Source organism: Typopeltis vanoorti, chromosome 1, assembly GCF_054136105.1.
Source record: "Typopeltis vanoorti isolate ZY-2024b chromosome 1, IOZ_Tvanoo_1.0, whole genome shotgun sequence".
Classification (NCBI taxonomy): domain Eukaryota; kingdom Metazoa; phylum Arthropoda; class Arachnida; order Uropygi; family Thelyphonidae; genus Typopeltis; species Typopeltis vanoorti.
Window position 1 is genome coordinate 98,978,087 of NC_143549.1, and position 23,531 is coordinate 99,001,617.

At 37.2% G+C, this 23,531-nt stretch overlaps 1 protein-coding gene across 1 annotated transcript in view; it reads right to left on the reverse strand.

The window, feature by feature from the left end:
- Positions 1-21,715, reverse strand: part of LOC150110249 (uncharacterized) — an 85,687-nt gene extending 63,972 nt beyond the window's left edge. Inside the window, exons 1-2 of the mRNA XM_090394412.1 lie at positions 20,728-21,715; positions 17,990-20,619 (exon numbers count right to left, since the gene is read on the reverse strand). Coding sequence (XP_090250538.1) covers positions 17,990-20,619; positions 20,728-21,715 — 3,618 coding nt within the window. The remainder of the gene's footprint in view (positions 1-17,989; positions 20,620-20,727) is intronic.
- Positions 21,716-23,531: the final 1,816 nt, after the last annotated feature.

The window sequence follows — 23,531 nt, forward strand, 5'->3', positions numbered from 1 at the left end:
TGAGCAACCACGGGTTTACTAAGGGAAGGTCATGTTTTAGCAATTTGCTCACATTCTATTACAATGTTATTATTGAATTAGACAAGTGGAATGGATACACCATGATACTTTTGGATTTCGCTAATAAGGCTTTTGACAAAATACAGCATAGAAGACGGTTGCATAAATTGGAGAATATGGGTTTAGGGTTATAGAATATTAGCATGGATAAGAGGATGACTGACTGACAGATATCAAACAGTGATATAGGATGTGAGTCTGCAAGATTAAAGGTAACAAGTGGTGTACCACAATCAGTGCTTGGTCCACTGTTATTCAATCTGTACATTAATGATATTGGAAGGATTTGACAAGCAACATACAGTTATTTGCTGATGATGATACAAAGATAGGTAGGGTAATCAGGAATGCTGATGATATGCAGTACTTACAAAATGATTTGAATAGGCTAGAATTCTGGGCATGGAATAATGGATGTCAGTAAATGCAAAGTCATTCACTTCGGCATGATTAGATATCTAATGTTGTATTACATTGGTGAAATTATGCTTGAAGAAACTGATGAGGCTAGGGAACTTGGAGTGTTAGTAGATATAGGAGGTCGAAGTTCAGGTGGGCCCATGTAGCAAAGATTGCAAATACAACTCGAAAGATAGTTGCAATGCTGAAATGAACGTTCACATGTAAAGATAAGGATGTCATTTTGTCTCTTTAGAGCCTTGATAAGATCTCATTTGGACTACTGTGTGCAGGTCTGGTCTACTGGTTTCTGTTGTGATTCTGATATATTGGAGAGAGTGCAAAGGAGAGTGCTAAAAATGATATCAGCATTGTGGAATACTGATTATGAAGACAGAATTGAAAATATGCAGACTGCAGACTACAGACACTAGCAAACAAAAGAAAGAGGGGTGATATAATTGCAACTTACAAACTTTTGAAAGGGGTCATACAGGATTTGCACTGATGGAATTTTTCAATTTATAGAGGGTAAGGAAAGGACAAAAGGGCATCCTCGGAAGCTAAGAATGAAGGCCACGAGGGCTAGATTTTTCTATCATAGGGTGGTGTGTGATTGGAATGGATTGCCATTGGATGTTGTGAGTGCAAACAGTGTGAATGAATTCAAGAATAAGTATGATAGTTGGTGTGCGTGTGGTATGTGGCCTCCCTCAATGAGACTGACTCCGTGGAGTTCTCTCTCAGTAGTAGTAGTAATAATAATAATCAAACTGGTGTTAAAAAAAAATGTGGTGTAATCACCGAAATATATCTTTTGAACTGATTAGTCACAGAAGTCTACGCCTGCAAACTGGTTGCCTTTTTCCCTTTAGCCAAGCTATTCAGCATAGCTTTTTCTTTTGTGAAAATAATTCTAAATTTTTCAGTTGCTATGTTTGTGTATAATTAGATGCTTTATTTATCAGTTATGCACATACATGACTATCTAAAAACATTACTAAACAATTACATGCATCTACAAATAAACAACAACAAAAAGCAGTGATCCACAAAGGTAGTCTGAAACCTAACATGTCATATGAACAGGGTATGAAGGTATTAAAAACGAAGAAAACAAGAAAAATCTTAGCATTTTTATCATTATCAGGAATGTGTGAGCAGGAGCTAATCTTGTGTGATATGTCCATTAAAACAAAATAGTAGTAAGGCAGCTGTTTGATACCAAGATGAAAGAAAAAAAAAAGTTGGAAGTTTATTTTCCACTTGGTTAGACTAATAGATTTAGTTTAATCCTTTATCCAAGTGTGAGCAAACAAAGTTTGCACCTGAAATATCTTCAGGACTGAGGCAACTCGTGATAAAGGGGGACCAAGCTCTCATCACTCTTTGTCTCAGTATTTCCCATAATGCAAAGCACATCCTCTTGCGGACATGTATACTGCTATGCATTAAGGGAAGGGCCACTACCCAGACCTTGGTATCATTATTATTATTATTATTATTAAACAAGACCTCATGGAGTCAAAGACTCATCTAGGAGGTCCTTTTATCTCACACACATCTCATCATACCGGGTCTTAAACACATTCAAACTCCTTGCAGACACCACACTCTCAGGCAAGGCATTCCAATCATTCACAACTCTGCACGAAAAAAACCTGCCTCTCACTCCCCTACTCACACCCTCTTTATACAGTTTCCAGGGATGACCTCTGGTTCTCCCCTGATCTCCCACTATTCTCTGTAGAACTTCTCCACCATTGATCCTATAACAACCCCTTACCAACTTGTAGGTCTCTATCATATCTCCCCTCTTCCTTCTCTCCACTAGACTCTGCAAATTACATCTTTTCAATCTTTCCTCATACTCGACATTCCAGAGGTCAGAAACTACCTTAGTCAGTCGCCTTTGGACCCTTTCCAACATCTCTTCATCCTTCTGAAAACCAGGTGACCAAATCTGGGCACAATAGTCCATGTGTGGCCTAATCAAAGCCTTATACAATGGAACAAGAATCTCCCTACTTCTACACGTCAGTGTCCTCCTCATCATTCCCAGAAGTCTTTGTGTTGTCTTCACAATTTTGGCGATGTGTCCCCTAAATTTTAGATCCTTATCCACTATCACTCCCAGATCTCTTATTTCCTCTACTTCCAACAATATATTCTCACCAAGCATAAATTCTGCATCCCATCTTTGTTTTCCAAATTTTAAAACCTTACATTTTGCAACATTGAACTCACATCCCCATTTGCTTGCCCAATCACTCAATTTATTCAAGTCTTCTTGCAAGGCCACAACATCTTCACTACTCTTTATGGTTCGTCCCAACTTTGCATCATCTGCAAACAACTGAATATCTCCATCCAAATCTTCGCCAATATCAGTAATATACAAGTTAAATAGTAATGGCCCTAAAACAGATCCCTGAGGCACTCCACTAGTGACTTTCCTTTTCCTGGATATTGCACCCCCATACACAACTTGTTGATACCTATCAGATAGCCAGTCTCCAATCCAATGCACTAATCTAATATCCAACCCCATCTGCTCTAGTTTGACTGTCAACTTATCATGAGGTACTCTATCAAAAGCTTTTGCAAAATCCAAGTATATTACTGTGTATCCTTCTCCTCTGTCCAAGGAAGCAATCACTTTATTGTAATAAGTAAGTAGATTACTAAAACACGACCTCCCTTTAGCAAATCCATGCTGTTCATCAAAGATTATACCATTGTTGTCAACCCAACTCTGGATCCTAGTTCTCACAAGCTTCTCCAACAACTTAACCACAACACCTGACACACAGATAGGCCTATAGTTTGATGCTTGAGTTCGATCACCTCCTTTATGAAGTGGCACAATCTTGCCCTCCTTCCACTCTTTAGGGACTTGACCAAGTGCAAGACTCGTATTAAAAAAATATGTCAAGGCAGGTGTCAACTCTCTGGCACATTCCTTCAGAATATGCGGTGATATATTATCAACTCCCACAGCCTTATTTACATCTAGTTTACTCAACTCCCCAAACACCTCTTGCTCACTTGCAGTCAGTCTCTCCTCCCCATCATCAACTGCTCTTAATCTCTCCATGAAGTCACATTCACAAGATTGAAAGATCTTTATGAACTGCTCATTAAGTATCTCCACCACACATTCTGCAACAGCTGTCTTTATACCATTTCCTCCAATCAATGTCATCCTTCCATAATCATTCTTTCTTTTGCTGGCTACATATCGAAAGAACTCCCTAGGATTCTTTTTAGCTTCATTAGCTAACTGCTGTTCATACCTCTCTTTAGCTACTCTCACCAACCAAGTCACTCTCCTTGCCTGGTCTTTGTAGACCTCATGAAATTGGTTACTTCCACTTCTTTTATGCTGCCTCCACAATGCCCTTTTTCTCTGTATTGCATGCTTAATCTCTTTATTCATCCATCTCACACCTAACTTATTTAACCTTCTCACCCGTGGTATACATTTAGACATTGCATCCACTAAATATTTTTTGAAAATCCCCCAAGCTGCATTGATCTCTTTTCCAGCTAACTCCTCATTCCATGCTACACCTGCAAGCTGTCTCCTGAGCTCTTCATAATCACCCCCCTTGTAGTTCCACATATACCCTTTTTTCACAGGGGTTCTTGCACTGCTGGCAACCACCCAAGTAATCACCTCATGGTCACTTTCACCAATTGGTGGATGATTTGATACCTCATTGATAATTACATCCTCCGATGAGATGACCAAATCCAAGACCCTTAATCCTCTTGTGCCCTCTGTTACATACTGTCTGAGGTAGTTATCCCTCAAAAACTCAAGAAACTCATTTTCTTTACTTCCAGTTGCTATCTCTTCATTCCAGTCTATATTGCCATAATTAAAATCACCCATAATGATCACCCTCTTCTTATTTGCTTGGCTTATTTGACTATACATTTCACTATCACCACCATCCACATTACCAGGTCTATAACAACATCCCACCAAGTATTTGATTCTATTCACCTCTATCTCACACCATACTGCCTCAAAACCACTGGCCCCATTTCCCTCTTGCATCTCTACCTTGTATGGACATAACTCTTTCTCTATCATCAATAGCACTCCCCCTCCCTTTTTACCCCTTCTATCCTCACGAAACACATCATACCTTTCCATCTCTATTCCTGTAAGGATGTCCTCCTCATCTAACCATGTCTCACTTATTCCGACAATCTCTGGGTGCACAGACGCAATTAGTGCAACCATTTCATACGCCTTGTTTCTTATACTTCTAGCATTGGTATACAAACACAACAACTCATTTCTGGATCTACAGCTAGTTCCACTGATACCACTCACTCGATGTGATCTCTCCATGCTGGACTGGGGCCATTTCCCTTTCTGCTCCTTCACCCTAGAACCCTTTGCAATTCCATCTGTTTCCTTTTGATCCCTGATCATCCCATTTCTTTCCTGCCTACACATTCTCTCACCTCCTCTTGGAGCATCCACCTTTTTCACGCTGTGTATCCCTGTCCACCCTGAGCCTCGCCGTTTCCCTGCTCCTCTTGCACACCCATTCTCTCATTTTCTATACTCATACCACTCACTTCCACATTCATTTCCACTCCTTCAATCTCTCCTGTCTTACTCTCCTGCTCTTCCACATCACTCCCCTCTCGATCTGATTCATTCTCTCTATTCACTTCTCTACCTTCCAGCAGCAGTCTCTCCAAGCGACTCACACCATAACCACTCAAATGCAGTCCATCGCTCCCATACAGCTCACTTCGTCCCTCAAACTCATTCCACACATTAACAAACTGTACTCCCATCTCCTCACACATTTCAGCCAGAATATCATTCATAATCCTTGCTCTCCGCCTCATTTCACCACAATCATACCTAGGCAACACACTGACCACCCTTCCTGTCACACTATTCTCCTTTATCTTTCCAAGCAGTCTCCTGACATTCATTTTGACATGCTCTTTGTTCTCTCTCAAATGATTCGTACCAATTAATACAATTAACTCTTTTGCTCGTTCCCGCCTCATATTCAATGCTTCAATCACTCTACTCATTTTACCGCCTGGAAAACATACCTTGTGCATTTTATCCTCTAGCACACCTTTAATAATGGAGTCGCCATACAACGCCACTCGCTCATCTTTTGTTAACTCTTTCATGCCATCATGATTTATTTTAATAGTTTTGACCTGAATTCTCTTAATTTCATTCCGCATCCATTTCATTTCTTGCTTCATCCAATTCACCTTTTGAACCTCGCAACACATTCACTCTATCATTAAATCTTTCTAACTTTCTAACTCTCGACCCCCTCTTCTCACTTTCCCTCTCATTCATCCTTCTTTGTTTCCGTACTTTCGGTCCAACATACATCCAACTTTCACTATCATTCTTCTCACTTTCACTCTCACATATCTTTCTTTGTTTCAGTACTTTCGGACTAACATGCATCCAACTTTCGCTATCATTCTTCTCACTTTTACTGTCATTCATCTTTCTTTGGTTCAGTACTTTCGTTCCAACATGCGTCCAACTTTCGCCATCAGTCATTCTTTTTTCGCTATCATTCATTCTTTCGATTTTTTTTACTTGCGATTTCTGCACCACGCCATTTCTACTTTCATTCGTTCTCTCAATTTCGTTTCTTTCCGCCTCACTTTCGTCCCTTTTAACATCCGTTACGGTTGTCAAATCGCTCTTTTTCTTTTTTCCTGATTTTTTAACATTTTTTCGCCTATCTTTCTCGCCATCCTGCTCTTTCAAACGTGCACTCGAGACACAATCGGTACTAGCACTTTCTGTCATCAACTTCATATTCACATTCATCAATTCCTCGTTCAGGTCACATTTCGCACACACCCTTCTTCCATCCGCACTAAACATCCACAAATCGTTTATGTAATCGAAGGAATACATATAACAGACCTCACACTTAACGAACCGACTGAAATCCAAATTAAAATCATGGAATGACAATGCCGCCGCCATTTTTTTTTTTTTTTTTTCCTCTGCAGGTTACTAGGTCTAATATTAACGTTTTCGTATTTAGTTTAAGCAAGGAAAAAAAAATCCCACACTAATAATATCGGTAGCGTACAACGTTTACAGCCGCTCTTACTTAAACAATTACGCATATATACTTAATTATTCCTAGTAAAACTTATCTGAATCAGGAGCTCTTCAAAACACGTTCGTTGCGCTTGCCCCACTAGCACCCCCTGTGTATCACCACTTCTAGGTCTGGCTCCCACTGACGAGACCTCAGTAAAGGTCGAAACCGGTCTGGGTAGTGGCTCTTCCCTTAACGCATAGTATTATATGCCTGAAAAAACTTCCAACACCTTCTCTAAATCCAGAGTAAAATAAGGCGATACACCTTTTGGCAACTCGTATAGGTAAATATGACTTCTCCATTGCTTCTGCCTTAATATCACCACTTCTGGGTCTGGCTCCCAATGATGAGACCTCAATAAAGGTCGAAACCAGTCTGGGTTGTGGCCCTTCCCCTTAATGCATAGCATTATACATGTCTGCAAGGAGATGTGCTTTGCATTATGGGAGATATTGAGACAAGGAGTGATGAGAGCTTGGTCCACCTTTACCACGAGTTGCCTCAGTCCTGAAGATACTTGAGGTGTAAACTTTGTTTGCTTACACTTGGATAAAGGATTAAACTAAATTTATTATAGTCTAACCAAGTAGAAAATAAACTTCCAACATCTTTCTCTAAATCCAGAGTAATTTAATAATAAGGTGGTACACCTTTTGGCAACTTGTATAGGTAAATATGACCTCTCTATTGCTTCTGCCTTAGTATCACCACTTCTGGGTCTGGAAACTGGTTTGGATAGTGGCCCTTCCCTTAATGCATAGCATTATACATGTCCGCAAGGAGATGTGCTTTGCATTATGGGAGATACTGAGACAAGGAATGATGAGGGCTTGGTCCACCTTTACCATGAGTTGCCTCAGCCCTGAATCTACTTCAGGTGAAAACTTTGTTTGCTTACACTTGGATAAAGTATTAAACTAAATTTATTATATAAAAAAAAAAAAAGTTCCAGAGGAAGACCAAGATCTAGGTGGATTGATTTGTATAAGATCTAACAACACTGGACTGCTGACATATAATATAGGGTTTTTACAAAAACCGACTTTTGAAAAAACCAGTTTTTGAATTCCAGAAAACCAGTTAAACTTGTTTTCGAATTTTTACAAAAAATATATATAATTAAAACAGTAAAAAAAGTATACTTATTTAAAAATTTTTCAGTTTATTTAATATTTATGGAACTACAAAAATATAACAAAATAAAATATACTAAATACAAAAACCAAATAAATGTTTTTTTAGACATTTTTTTTTAATTAATAAAATAATTAAAATCCGTAGAAAAAATAATAAATTTTGTTTCATTTAGAATTCATGTTTCATTTCTTCAGGAAATATGATTTCAAAAAACATGAAATGTGCACTGAATGATTACTTAATCTTGTTCTTATTATAGATACAAAATTGCCTGAAATAGAAAATACTCTCTCACTGGCTACTGAACTTGGTTTTATTTATTTCAGGGTCAAATAATAAATCTAAATTCTTTGTTCTTTTATTGGTTATCTCAAATACGAAAATTTGGCCTTTAGTGTCTTCAGATTTGATATTATTTCTTTAGGTTCCTCAAGAAACCTATGAATTGATTTTTTTCCTGGCTTCTTTAGGAGCATTGCCATGATTAATAGTTTCTCTGCCTCCGATATATGAAGTGTGGCTAGTAAATAACGAGACTGTCGCAAAAAATGTGGCTTATTATTACAATTGTACAACTTAATATTTATCTCCTTCAACAAACTCCCCTTCTCTATCTATACACCGTTGCATACAAATTTTCTATTGTTGAAAGCAGTGCTGCAAGTCATCAGGTGTTATCTGTTATCTTCATTAGCACTGCTATTTTCTCCTTTACCTCATCCACTGCAAGTCTGGCTGATAGCAGAGCTGGACTTGCATGAGAAGATCATCACATGTGATGAGAAGTGGATTTTCCAGTACAATCCAGAAACAAAGAGACAATCGATGCACTGGAAAACTCCCATGTCACTGAGAATGAAAAAAGCAAGAACGAGCAAGTCAAAACTGTAGGCAATGCTGATCGTTTTTTTTTTTTTTTTTTTTTTTTTTTTTTTTATATCAATGGCATGGTAATGGTTGAATGGGTACCAGAGGGTCAGATAATTAACCAACATTATTACTTGAGATTCTCACCAAGCTGAAAGAACAAGTGAAAAAGAAGATACCTGATCTGTGGAAGAACCATGCTTGGATTCTCCATCAGGGCAACGTTCCAGCCCACAGTGCACTGTCTGTAAAGTAGTATCTGGCTGATAAGAAGATCACAGTGTTGGGCCATCCACCTTACTTGCAAGACTTAGCTCCATGAGACTTTTACCTTTTTCCAAAGTTGAAATCTGCATTGAAGGGCACCCTTTTCAGTCAGTGGATGAGGTAAAGGAAAAAGAAGAAGTGCTGCTGAAGCAGATAACACCTGATGACTTGCAGCACTGCTTCCAACAATGGAAAATTTGTATGCAATGGTGTATAGATAGAAGAGGGGGAGTATGTTCAAATATGTTAACAATTAAGTTGTACAGAACTGGTAATTAGTTTACGGAATTAACAACGCAAATGAAGTATATTAATTAAAGGTAACTTTAATGAATCCCTTCTATATTTCGGCAACGTCACATTGCCATCTTCAGGAACATAAAGATATGGTATGTGCACTCAGGAACTAACACAAAGCAAATGAGGAAGAAAGCAATAAACTAATATTGTTCCTAAAGTCCTAATGGTGCCCTCTTGCAGGCTAATTTGGTAGTCTTGGCAGTTTGGCTGAAGTTCTCATAATGAAAGTCTCCGAAATTTGGGGCAGTTTCATGCACCCAAATTTGTTGAGGTTAGGAACGTTTTTTAGAGCTGCTGAAAATTCTTTGAATAATCTTTCGTATTTAAACTTGCTGCGATGAATTATTTTTGTTTTCTTCCAACGAATTTTATGGTGGGTATCTAAGGCATGGTCTGCCAGCCCAGAGCGGCTGTACTGGTGAAACCGGATGTAGTCTTGGTGTTCTGAAATCCTGATATTTGTTGTTCTGCCTGTTTGGCCAAAGTAGGACAATTTGCAGCTGCAAGGGACCTGGTATACACCAGGTAGGTCTAGGGGAAGTGGTTGGTCTTTGGTAGAGCGGATAAGGGATGCCAACTTTTTATATGGTCTGTAACAGGAAGTAAGGTCATATTTTTTGAGGATATTGGTTATTTTCTCAGAGGTGCCCTGGATGTAGGGGATGGTGATAGACTTGGTGTAATCTTTATTGTGGAGGGGGGGTTGTGGTTTGCAGGTTTTAGTATTTTTTGGATTTTTTTGGGGTTATAGCCATTGGCTAAGAAAGTGTTGAGGATGTGGTTTAGTTCAATAGTCAGGGCCTTGTCATCTGAGCAGATTAATTTTGCCCTGTTATATAGTGTTTTTATCACCCCATATTGTTGTGAGGGGGGGGGATTGCTAGTGAATGTATCGGCCAGTATGGGTGGGTTTTCTGTAAACAGAGAAAGCCAAAGATCCATTAAGCTGGCGGATCTTTGCCTTTCTCTGTTTACAGAAAACCCACCCATACTGGACGATACATTCACCAGCAATCCCCCCCCCCTCACAACAATATGGGGTGATAAAAACACTATATAACAGGGCAAAATTAATCTGCTCAGATGACAAGGCCCTGACTATTGAACTAAACCACATCCTCAACACTTTCTTAGCCAATGGCTATAACCCCAAAAAAATCCAAAAAATACTAAACCTGCAAACCACAACCCCCCCCTCCACAATAAAGATTACACCAAGTCTATCACCATCCCCTACATCCAGGGCACCTCTGAGAAAATAACCAATATCCTCAAAAAATATGACCTTACTTCCTGTTACAGACCATATAAAAAGTTGGCATCCCTTATCCGCTCTACCAAAGACCAACCACTTCCCCTAGACCTACCTGGTGTATACCCAGTCCCTTGTAGCTGCAAATTGTCCTACTTTGGCCAAACAGGCAGAACAACAAATATCAGGATTTCAGAACACCAAGACTACATCCGGTTTCACCAGTACAGCCGCTCTGGGCTGGCAGACCATGCCTTAGATACCCACCATAAAATTCGTTGGAAGAAAACAAAAATAATTCATCGCAGCAAGTTTAAATACGAAAGATTATTCAAAGAATCTTCAGCAGCTCTAAAAAACGTTCCTAACCTCAACAAATTTGGGTGCATGAAACTGCCCCAAATTTCGGAGACTTTCATTATGAGAACTTCAGCCCAACTGCCAAGACTACCAAATTAGCCCGCAAGAGGGCACCATTAGGACTTTACGAACAATATTAGTTTCTTGCTTTCTTCCTCATTTGCTTTGTGTTAGTTCCTGAGTGCACATACCATATCTTTATGTTCCTGAAGATAGCAATGTGACGTTGCCGAAATATAGAAGGGATTCATTAAAGTTACCTTTAATTAATATACTTCATTTGCGTTGTTAATTCCGTAAACTAATTAACAGTTATGTCTAACCAACGTATAAGCCTTGCTACTAAGTTGTACAATCGTAATAATAAACCGCACTTTTGCAACCAGTCTCGTTAATTAATAGCCACACTTCGTATTCATCATCGGAATCTGTTTCCATACAAGAATTTGGATATGTTCTAGACCAGGGGTCGGCAAACTGCGGCTTGCGAGCCACATGCGGCTCTTTGGGTACGTATATGTGGCTCTGAAGTAAAATTGAAAATGAAAATAAAACTATCATAGTTTCATTTATAAAATTTTTAAAGGTTTTATTCAATTAAATTTTTCTCCATTTGATATTGACATGACTAATCTGGAAATATAATTGCTGGACTTGACAAGCAAAGACTTATGCAGCTCCAAATTTGTACATCTTGGTACTGAAATAGAAGAAATGGAAAAAGAAAAATGCAGTCTGATTTCACAGCGAAAGCAGACTGCTATAAAAGAACTACAGAAGGCAGACTCAATGATTTTCAATATTTGGAATAGTCTTCCGGACTCATGTCATGAGTTAAAAAAATTTGCATTTGGTGTTCTCGGTATCGTTTTCTAACATGAATTTCATTAAATGTAAATTGAGGAGCCAAATTACTGATGTCAACTTGGAATCATGCTGTAAATTAAAAACTAGTTACAAACCAGACATACAGAAACTTTGTAAGGAAATGGAAGCTTGTTTCTCACACTGATTAAAACCAATGAGAGCAATTTTTTGTGTGATTTTTTCTTCATTTAATAAAGATATAATTAATATTATAACTTGTGATATATTACTATAAATTTACTATAATATTACTTTAAATTTTCCTTATTTGTAAAATATATATTTATGGCTCTCGAATAATTTTTAAATTGTTGTGAGGGACAGGTTTGGCTCTTCCGTCTCAAAAGTTTGCCGACCACTGTTCAAGACAATATTTTTCCAGATAACTTATTAATATCAAGTTTTGAAGCTAGTGGAAATACACTAGATTTCTTTGTTGAAATGTTTTGTGGATTTTGCAAATATAGCAAAATGATTACCAACCCAACTTGGCTTCTTTCTTGAATTCATACTTCTAAAGCATTTAATAATTTGAAACTAACTTCAGTCTTTAAATTTTTTAGTTCATTTAACAGAAATTCGAATATGCCTTTGCTTGTTAATAAATGGGCATCTCGCCACCTTAAGGCCTCAGATACTAGATGTACTGGTCCCAACACTTTAAGAAGCTCCATGATTTTAGGATATTGAGCTTCATTCCACATATGAGAAGCCCCAATATCATTCAAAGCTAAAACAACACATTCTTTTCTTTTCATGTTATAAATCTTTCAATCATGGACTCTAAACTATTCCATCTCGTTTGGTAGTCAAGAATCAGACTAAATTCCTTTCCCTTTTCCTTGTTTTACATAATTCTGAAGAATGCTATCTCTTATTTTCTAAAAAATTTGCAAATTTTTTTCTGATTTGGGAAATTGATTGTTTGTAATTGTCACACAACATAGAGAATCCACAGTAATTATCTAGATCAAGAGAATTTAAAAAATCCTCGCCATAGCACGTGGCGGTGAATTTGAGCTGTGCAGAAGAAAGTGATTTTTAATCGGTGAATAGTCCATTCCCCCCCCCGTTTTACTACGTTTTTGAGTGCTAAAATGTTTCTCTGAATACGAGTGTACTTCAGTGGTTGTTTTTTGGAAGTTGGTGCTGTCGCGATATAATATATTTTGGTTACCGTCGGAATCAAATGCATAACAGAGGAAGACAAAACGAAGCTAAGTTTTCATTACTGCATTTAGTTATATTTCATTTTATTTAATTATATTTAGTGTACTTAAATGTTTTTTGCTTGTAATTGTTTTTTCTTATTTATTTAACGGAATTTATTAATTGAATAATTATTAAAGATTACGCTACTCGGCAGTAAGGAATGATGGCGGATTCAGCTGCAGTCGCAAGTGGCGCATCACCAACTCCTCCGCCATTTAAGAACTATATTATAAGTAATATCATAAGGGACTTTGTGGCATGCAGTACTTGCGGCATGTATGCGTCTCGGGAATTGAATATGTGGCTTGTGAAAGAGAGCGGAGAGCGTATGTGCGCAAAATGCAGGCAGCTGGAGGAAATAAGTGCATTAGAAATATCGATATCCGACCTTGTTGCTCCAGGAACGGGGAATGAATGTAGGAAGACAGGTAGTGTGATAGGAGAGAATGAAAAAAATATATATGTGAATGAGAAAATAATACTTGATAGTGTGGAAGGTGTGAGTGACTGTGAAAGTTTAGGAGATGGTTTTGTTTGGGAGAGTGAATTTAGATTAAGAGTGACTGACCTGCAGAGGGAGATAGATGAGCTGAAAGAGGAGGTGGAATGTCTTGTGAATGAGAGCAGAAGTATGAAAGATAAGATTAGGAGAATGGAAGAGATAAATGCAAGGCGAATCAGAGTAGGGGAGAGAGAGAGAATTTAGGGAGTATGAATGAGAGGTATGGGGGTGCTAGAAGAGGAGAGAATGGAAACAGTAGAAGAGAGGGAATGAGAGAGAGAGGTATGGAAATGCTAGCAGATGAGAGGATGGAAACAGTAGGAGAGACGGAATGAGAGAGAGGTATGGGAATGCTAGAAGACGAGAGAATGGAGACAGTAGGAGAGACAGAATGAGAGAGGGATATGGAAGTGCTAGAAGTGGAGAAAATGGAAACAACAGGAGAGAGGGAATGAGAGAGATATATGGGAGTGCTAGAAGAGGAGAGAATGGAAACAGTAGGAGAGAGAGGTATGGGAATGCTAGAAGAGAGAATAGCAGTAGAGGAGAGGGAATGGTAAGAGGTATAACGTATGGCGACTCAATGAGCCGTGGTGTTCAAGATAGGATGCGTGAGGAGTGTTTGCCAGGAGGAACTATGGCAATTAAGAGAGGTAAAAGGGTGGATGAGATGATTGTGATGGTAGAAACGAATGACTTGAGTGGTAATGTAAGTCGGGCAGCGAGAGATATGAGATTTTTGCTTGAGACTGTATGGAAGAAGACAGAGAGGGGAAAAATAGTGTGCGTGTTGCCTAGGTATGATAATGATGAGCTGAGCAGAAGAGCGGTAATATTGAATGGCATAATAGCAAGAATGTGTGACAAGAGAGGACTGGTATATGTGGATGCTTGGAGTGCGTTTGAGGAAAGAGAGGAATTGTATGCGAGAGACCGTTTACATTTGAATGAGGAAGGATGTAGGCATCTGGAGAGATTGCTGTTCTGAACAAGTCAGTGTGTCCCAAGGAGGATAATAGCAGGGGTGACCTCTTGTGGTAATATTGAATGGCATAATAGCAAGAATGTGTGACAAGAGAGGACTGGTATATGTGGATGCTTGGAGTGCGTTTGAGGAAAGAGAGGAATTGTATGCGAGAGACCGTTTACATTTGAATGAGGAAGGATGTAGGCATCTGGAGAGATTGCTGTTCTGAACAAGTCAGTGTGTCCCAGGGAGGATGATAGCAGGGGTGACCTCTTGTGGGAATGGATACTTGGGAGAAGGGAGACGATGTCAGGCGATGTAATACTGAGCCCAGTGGAGTCTAGAAGGGATAATGGCGAAGAAACAATGGCATTTATATGCTTTATACTAATGCCAGGAGTATCCGGAATAAGGGAGAGGAATTGGTGGTGCAGATAGCATCAGCCTAGCCAAAAATTATTGCGATCACTGAGACATGGTTGACAGAAGGGGATATAACAACAGGAATAGAAGTCGCTGGGTATAGCATTTTTCGTCAGGATAGGAGGGGAAAGCGTGGTGATGGGGTACTGCTTATGATAAGTGATGACCTATGTCCTCTAAGAGTGGAGGCTTTGGAAGGAAGTGAGACAAATGGTTTTGAGAGCGTATGGTGTGAGGTAGAGGTAGGCAAGACAGGATATTTAGTGGGGTGTTGCTACAGACCCAGGAGCACAGAGGATGGGGACCAGGAGATGTTTAGACAGCTAAGTTTGGCAAGTGCAAGAAAAATGATTGTTATGGGAGATTTTAACTACAGTAGTATAAATTGGAGAGAGAAAGATGCATGTAGCAATAGGGGAATGGAATTTCTAGAATTCTTGAGTGACAAAGGTCTTAGGCAACATGTAATAGAGGGAACAAGCGGTTTAAGAGTTTTGGATTTGGTTATAGCATCAGAAGAGTTGATAATAACTGAGTTGACATCTCTCCCACCAGTTGGAGAGAGTGACCATTTGGTTTTGACTTAGAAAATGAATAGACATGCAGGAGTATCAAAGAGACAGGAACTTATGTGGAATTATAATGCAGGTGATTATAATAGTCTTAGACGTCAACTTTGGGAAGTTTCATGGAGGGAGGAATTGGAAGGCCGGGATATCATTAGTGTGTGGGAAATTGTGAAAGAATATTTGTTAGCAGCAATGGTAAGTTGTATACCACGAGTGAAGAAGAGGACACAATTTGGAGTAAAGTGGATGACAAACAATATTAAACAGGAATTGCATGCGAAAAAGAGGTTATAGAAGAGATATAAGGAGACAGGTGAAGAGAAGATGCATGAAGAATATAAGACACAGAAGAGTGACTAGTGTGGTAAGGAAAGCGAAACTGGAATATGAGAGGAGATTAGCCATAAGATCCAAAGAAAATCCTAGGGAATTTTTTAGCTATGTGGCCAGTAGGAGAAGAAATGACTGTGGAAGAATGATATTGTGGGATAAAAATGGGAATAGAGTGACTGATGCAGAGGACATAGTGGAATTTTTCAATGAACACTTTATTGGAGTATTTCATCCTAGAGGAGTCAGTTTTAATGCTAGAGGGATAGGGCTGGTTCAAGGTTTAGAAGTACAGGAGGAAAGTGTGTTTCAGATACTGAGTACTCTGGATGTCAGTAAAGCTGTGGGACTGGATGGTATTTCATGTTGAGTTTTGAGAGAATGTGCTAGGGAACTGACAGGGCCTTTAACCTGGCTTTTCAATGAAAGTCTGGCTTTGGCAAAGGTGCCCAGGGAATGGAAAGAAGGTAAGATAGTGCCATTGCATAAGGGTGGTAACAGACTGGAAGTGTCTAATTATACGCCAGTCTGTGTGTCATCAGTAGTTGTTAAGATCTTGGAGAAAGTAGTGAGGGACCGTATACAGCATTGGGTAGATGAGTGTAATGTTATCTGTGAGAGTCAACATGGATTGGTGAAAGGGAACTCTTGTTTTAGCAATATGCTAGCCTTTTATAATAAAGTTACAAGAACATTAGATGAGGGAAAGGCATATACTGCAATTTTCTTAGACTTAGCGAAGGCATTTGACAGGGTGCCACATGATAAGCTGATATTTAAGTTGCAGCACATGGGTCTGGATGTCAGATTGGTCAACTGGATTCAAGATTGGCTGTCTGATAGGTATCAGAGAGTTGTGTATGGTGGAGCAGTTTCAAGGAGGCAGAGGGTTACAAGTGGGTCCTACAGGGCTCAGTACTAGGACCTATATTGTTTAACCTTTATATCAATGGTATTGCCAGTAGATTGCAAGGGGATATTCAGTTGTTTGCGGATGATGCGAAGCTGGGAATAATTATTAGTAATAGTGCAGATGTGGTAGCCCTGCAAGAGGATTTAAATAAACTAGATAGATGGCCAAATGAATGGGGATGTAAGTTTAATGCAGCAAAATGTAAGATCTTGAGGTTTGGGAAACGTCGATGGGATGCTGCATACTGTATGGGAGGAGTTATACTGGAGGAAGTAGGGGAGACAAGAGATCTGAGGTTGATGATTGATAGAAACCTGAAGTTTAGGGGACATATTGCAAAGGTGGTGACGGTAACACAAAGGATTGCTGCAATTATGAGAAGGACACTGACCTGCAGAGATAAGAGGATTATCATTCCGTTGTATAAGTCTCTGATCAGACCACACTTGGACTATTGTTCTCAGATTTGGTCCCCAGGATTTGAAGGGGATAAATTAACTGTGGAAAGGGTACAAAGACGGATGAAAAAGATGGTTTCAGGACTGTACAAGGATAGTTAGGGGATCGGCTGAGGGAATGTGGACTGCAGAGTTTGGTGGATAGAAGAAGGAGAGGTGATATGATTGAAACTTTTAAACTGTTAAGAGGTGGTTATAGGTTGACACTGGGGAGTTCTTTCGCTTGGTTGAACAGCAGGAAGGAGTGATGACAAGAGGCCATCCCTGGAAGTTACGAAAGGAAACTGTGAGCAAGAAGGTAAGGAGTGGTTTCTTTGCGTGGAGGGTGACTGAACCGTAGAATGCATTGCCTGATGGAGTGGTGGGAGCGAGAATGGTCAATGAGTTTAAAGAATGGTATGATAGACTTTGTGTTTCTTAGGTGGGACCTCCCCTCGATGAGTCTTGACAGACGTTATGTTCTTAGGAAGGCCCTCCCACGATGAGTCTTTTGACTCCATAGAGGCCTGAATAATAATAATAATAATAATAGTCACCTTCCCACTCTACATCATCTTTCAATTCCTCACTTGTAACATGTACATCAGTTTCAAGTCAAAATGTTGATGTTTTTAATTAAATAATTAGTTAATTTTCACATATTAATTCTAGTATCTAAAACTGGTTTTTTAAATTTAAAAATTGTTTTTTGAATTTTACAAATTTATCCAAAAAACCGATTTTTAAAAACCAACAAGCCCTAATATAATACACCAAATTTATAGAAAAATTATTGATAAAAAGTTAGTAATAATGTACACCCATATATAGCATATATCAATAATTTGATGATGACAGTACTATACATTTTAATCTTCCTCTTAATGTGTTAGATTCAATGGTTTCTCACAGTAATATATTTATTGATTTCAAGGTTAGGAAATATATACATATTTTAATTTTTCTCTTTTTATTTCTAATTGTATTTTAGCTCACCTGTTTTACACTATCAGGACTGCCATGTAAGATTATTTCACAACATTGAAGATTTAATTCTGCTGACCTCAGTCCACTAATTTTGATAAGAGTTTGTAAATTAATTCCATACTTTTCAATAAGAGATTTAAATAATAAGCGGGTCTTTTGTTGACAAAAGAGCTGCAATGGTTTTACAATTTCATTTTCTGTATCTTTCAAATACTCTGTAATTCGATGCTGGACTTTTCTGCAATTTTCAGGTAAGCCAAAAATTCTTAACCTTCTCGTTTTAAATTCCATTTGAATATAAGTATTTGTTTCTTTTTCTAACCTAGCAAGCCATAATTCACCACCATAAGAAAATAGTCTATGCAAAAGGGGAGTATCATTATTTTCAATAACATTCCCTTCTAAAAGGTAATTCATCACTTTTTCTAACAGCATCAAAACATCTCTGTTATTTGCTAAAAGTTTTAGTTCAGCTGTAGTATTATCTGTAGTGTAAGCATCAATCCTAAATTGACCATTTCCATATTTAGATACATCCTGTGTTTTCAAATGAATGGAAAAATTTTGCAACATCTGGATAATATAGCTTTGCAATGCTTCAAATGCTTTAAGAATAAAAGATAATGTTGTTTGGTACACAGGTACAGCATTAATTACAAAATCATTAATAGTTTCTTTGCCATTCAGTTCATTAGCAATTCCTTCTATGTTTACATTGCAAGAAAATCTGAGAAATGATGTCATTAATATGTCATCAGGTTTAGGCATAGAAATTAAAATGTCTACATTATTAAAAGAGGCATGTTTATGACAAAGAGTTTCTATATTACAGTGTATATTCTGCAGATCATTTATGGATATCTCATATGATTTCTCATATGTTAATATAATACACTTAACCTTTACATTCTCAGGCAAATATTTCTGAATAATTTTCAATAACCAACTATCATCAGTATGTGGCTTTAAACCAGTGATATAAAGACTATTTGTAGCACCCTTAGTAACTTGAACAGTTATTTCTACATTATCTTCTGTAATTTCAGTCATAGCAAGTCTGGAACGAGCCAATTTGAAGTCCTCACTCGAATGGAAAAAAACATGTCCTGAACCAGTGCATTTTCTACGGCACCAGAAGAGACTGATACCAAACTGATGTGAATAAGAAAAGGATTCAGCAATTCTTATTGCAGAAGTTGGTTTCTGACTAGAATGATATGGTCCTTGTGCAGTATTTTTAAAACATTTCACTCTAGCTCCAGTAGTCCACTGTATTACTAGAGGTACAGTTGTCCTATCTCTTTTTAGCTCTAATATAATTTCTTCATCTACATCTATAATTTTTAAAGATTGCAATTCAAGTTCAAGATATCTACAAGTAGCAGCTTCTACATCATCAATATATTGAGGTAGAGAATATACTTTGATACATCCTCTTTCAACAACTGGTTCAATTATAACAAATTCAGTTTTAGATATTGACTTGACATTTTTTTCGATTTGTTTAAGCACACTCTGACCATGCTCTTGAATATACTGTTTAAGAACACTTATACCAACTGAATCAATAGTCCTTGATGTAAATTTTTGGTTTTTTAAGTTAGAAAAGTTAGTTGGAATCTTATCCCCTGCAAAAGCATTATTAACAATATCTTTATTAACTGCTGTAATGCAAGCCATTAAATGGCAACTGGTAATTTCAATATGATCATATACAACAAATTCTGGAGATTCTTTTTCTGTGCTAAAAACTGATGATGGATGTGGAAAAACTCTCTCTCCGCTATGCAATGACCAGTATCCACTTTGCAAATGACCAGTAAATATGGATAAATTATACTTAAAACATTCAAATATCATTGTTTGAAGAATGTCATTTGTATCAGATGTTTGAAAGCAATGTTCTATATCTTCCTGGAGGTGAATCTTAATTAACAAGCATATTTCATCAATTAAATGTTGATATTCCTCCATGATGTCAGAATTAATATCATTTTCATTACACCATTCAATTTTACATGTTTCTGTTGACCACTGTCTATAAACACATAAGCCAGTCAGTGCATCTCCATTCAGATTAGTAAAAAGAAACCTTTTAGCTAACTGATCCTTTTCTTTAAGTAAGAACAGAGATTTATTTAACATACAAAATGCAACTAACACTACAGCTTCAAAGGGAATGCCTCGTTGAATTCCTAATACTACCAACTTACTATAGTTTACTGGCAAAGGCAGTTTTACCATCTCCTTTCCCAGTAAAGTTAGACTATTATCTTTAATGGCACCAAGTAAAGTTAATTTTTCTATTGCCTCACTTAGCTTTTCTTTGTTAGGTCCCTCCATAAAATTCATATTGATAATATTTTTAATATTCATCTGCAAAAGATTTAGTACAAGTTGTTGAGATTCCATTAATGAAATTTCAGACAATTCAGTATTGGTAATCTTATTCATATAATCCTCCTTAGTATATAAACAAAAATAATTTCCAGACATTGTTCTTCCTGCACATGTTTTTCTAAAGCATATGGCTTCTTTACTAATAAAGCAATTAGAAAAACCATCCCTATTTAATAAGGATCTACTTCTTGTTAGCTTTCCAGAGTCAACAACAAATTTCACATAAGGAAAATAAATTTCTGTATATGTTGTAAATATGATTCTTCTTTTATGTTCACAACTGTTTTCACATAACTTCTTTATTTCACTATACTGTGTATTATTATTAATTTTAAAATACAATATACTATCCTTTATATTTATTCTTGGTAAATAACAATTTGCAGATAAATTAAGAGCTTCATTAATTTCACATTCTGAAGGGAGAAAAACAAGAATGTCACCAATACCGTTAAAAATGTGGATTGCTATCAAAAGATTCATTAGCTCTTCTATAAAATGTTTTGAGTTTAGAAAAGTTCTTTTTTTCCATATAGTTGTCACTGGAAAAGTTAAACAACGAAGACTAATTAATTTTGAATCTGATGAAAAATAGTTCTGAAAAGATTCATAATCATAGTTTGCTGTTAAAACCAGCTTAAGTTCTTTTCTGTTTTTTAAGGCTTTTTTAATATTAGCAAAAAGTATATCTCTCTTTAGTGTTCTTTCATGGGCATTATTTACAATGATACAAGAATACTGATTTAGGTCAGGACTTTGTATGCTCTTTGCTAAAAGCGCATCTATAGTACAAAGAAGTATATTTGTTTGTTCTTCTTTTTTACCACCCAATTCTACCTGAAGGCTAACAGTTTTTTCATCAATGTTTAACTGACTCTGTAACTGTAAAGCATAATATTTAGATGATAGAGAGTGGGGATGACAGCTAACAACAGTCCCATTTTCACTACACATTTCCAGCAAGTATAAAGGAACCTGAAAACTTCCATAATATACAGAATCACCAAGGAGTATTGTAACTTGAGATTCAGAAACTGATTTTAATATTTCACTCTTATATGCATAAATAGGATATGCCAATTCAAATAGCTTACATTCTCTCCTTACCTCTTTAACAACATTTTTACTCTGCTGGAAAGCATCATAAACTGAATGCATGCATAAATCACTAAGTCTGGAACAAAAAATATCAACAGAATCTTCAAAAACTTTTACCTGTTTTCTAAGGTTAATGAGCTTTTCAGCTAAACCAGTTTTGTTTTCCTTGGAGGCAGTCTTAATTTCTTTTATAAGTCTTTCAATTTTGATTTCATGTTCCTGTCGACAAGTTAACATAAAATCACTAATATCCCTTCTGTATTTTGCCACAATATCAGAGGAATTCAATGAAGAATATATTTTCTCCACTGCTTCTTCCATTTTTTCCAAAATTTCTATTTTCTTATATGTTTCAGTACAGTTCTGACTAATTTCACGAGCAGATTTATTATTAATGTGGTCAGGTAATGTTTGTATAATAGCTGATTTACTACTTTCATTGCATGAATGACTTTCATGTGATGGTTCTTGTGCTGATAAGCTTAAATATTTTAATCCCATTTCAACCTTATTTTTCTCAGCATTTCTGCTGAAATAAGCTTCCTCATCAGATTGAAGATGTCCAGGAGAAAATGATGATTGGTGTTTTATATTGTTAAAATTTTTTTTTGGCATTTGAACTTTTCTTTCTTCTGAATAGTCATTGTAATTTCTCCTGCAATATGGTCTCCGTATTTTAAATCCTTTATAGTTTGAATTTTTAGAACATGGTTTTGTGACATTTCTAGAAGAATGATGAGTATTATCTGCCATATTCTTCTTTTAGTAATTCTTTCCTAGTGAAAATAAAATATATATATATATATATATATAAATTATGTCTAAGCAACTTTATAGAACTATATTAAAGCATAGTTTGCTAATAATTAATTTCTAAGATTCTTTAAGGTAGTTAGAAATGATGAATTCATAATATACAAGACTGGCCAGTTTGATATTCTGAAGTACAAAAATTTTCTTAGACCTGTGGAGACAGCATTTGAATCCATACAACTAGGCTGCCTGAAGAAAGACCATTCTAATTTTGATTCTAGTTATGCTAGAATACAGGAACGTTCCCAAGTTAGTCAATCTCTGGCACAGACAAACAGGATTTTTCACTGAGAAACTCGTTTTTTTTTTATAGTTTTTTTTTTATTCCATAAACTCAAGAAAATCAACTGTAGAACCCACGTTGTTTCAGAAATATATTTCTTAGTTAATTCTGTGTTGAGACCACATGTTTCTGAACACAACAGTTTAATAAAATAAACAGTAAGACTAGAAATATATATTGTGTTAGAGTTAGAGGCCATGAGATGGTGACACGTCTGCTTCTATTCATCAAAAGCCCTTTAAAATTAATGACAAGGTATTTCCTTTTTGTGAAGGCAACATCAGGAGAAGTTGGAGAATAGGGAATATGGAGAGTGAGCAGGAGATATATGAGGAATTATGTAAACTTGTGTTAATAAGACAGAAAGACTGGACAATATATCACCATGTGTCATGAAGGATTGTTCCAGGATATTAATTGCACCCTTGGCTCATTAATTAACATAAGTCTTGAAACAGAGCAAATCCCAAGTGAGTGGAAGTGTGAAGATTCATTCCATCACAAAGGGAAGAGGATAACACTGAGGCCACAAATTATTATTATTATTCAGGCCTCCATGGAGTCAAAAGACTCACTGTGGGAGGTACTTCCTAGGAAACACAAAGCTATCAAGACTCATCGTGGGAGGACCCTCTTAGGAAACACAAAGTCTATCATACCACTCCTTAAACTCACTGACCATTCTCGCTCTCACCACTCTATCAGGCAATGCATTCCATGGGAGAAACGCTCAACCGCTCTCCATGCAAAAAAACCACTCCTCATCCTCTTGCTCACAGTTTTCTTTTGTAACTTCCAGGGATGACCCCATATCATCACTCCTTCACGCTGTTCAACCAAGTGAAAGAACTCCCCAGTGTCAACACTGTAACCATCTATCAACAGCTTAAAAGTCATATCCCCTCTCCTTCTGCTATCTACCAAACTCTGCAGTTTACATTCCCTCAGCCGATCCTC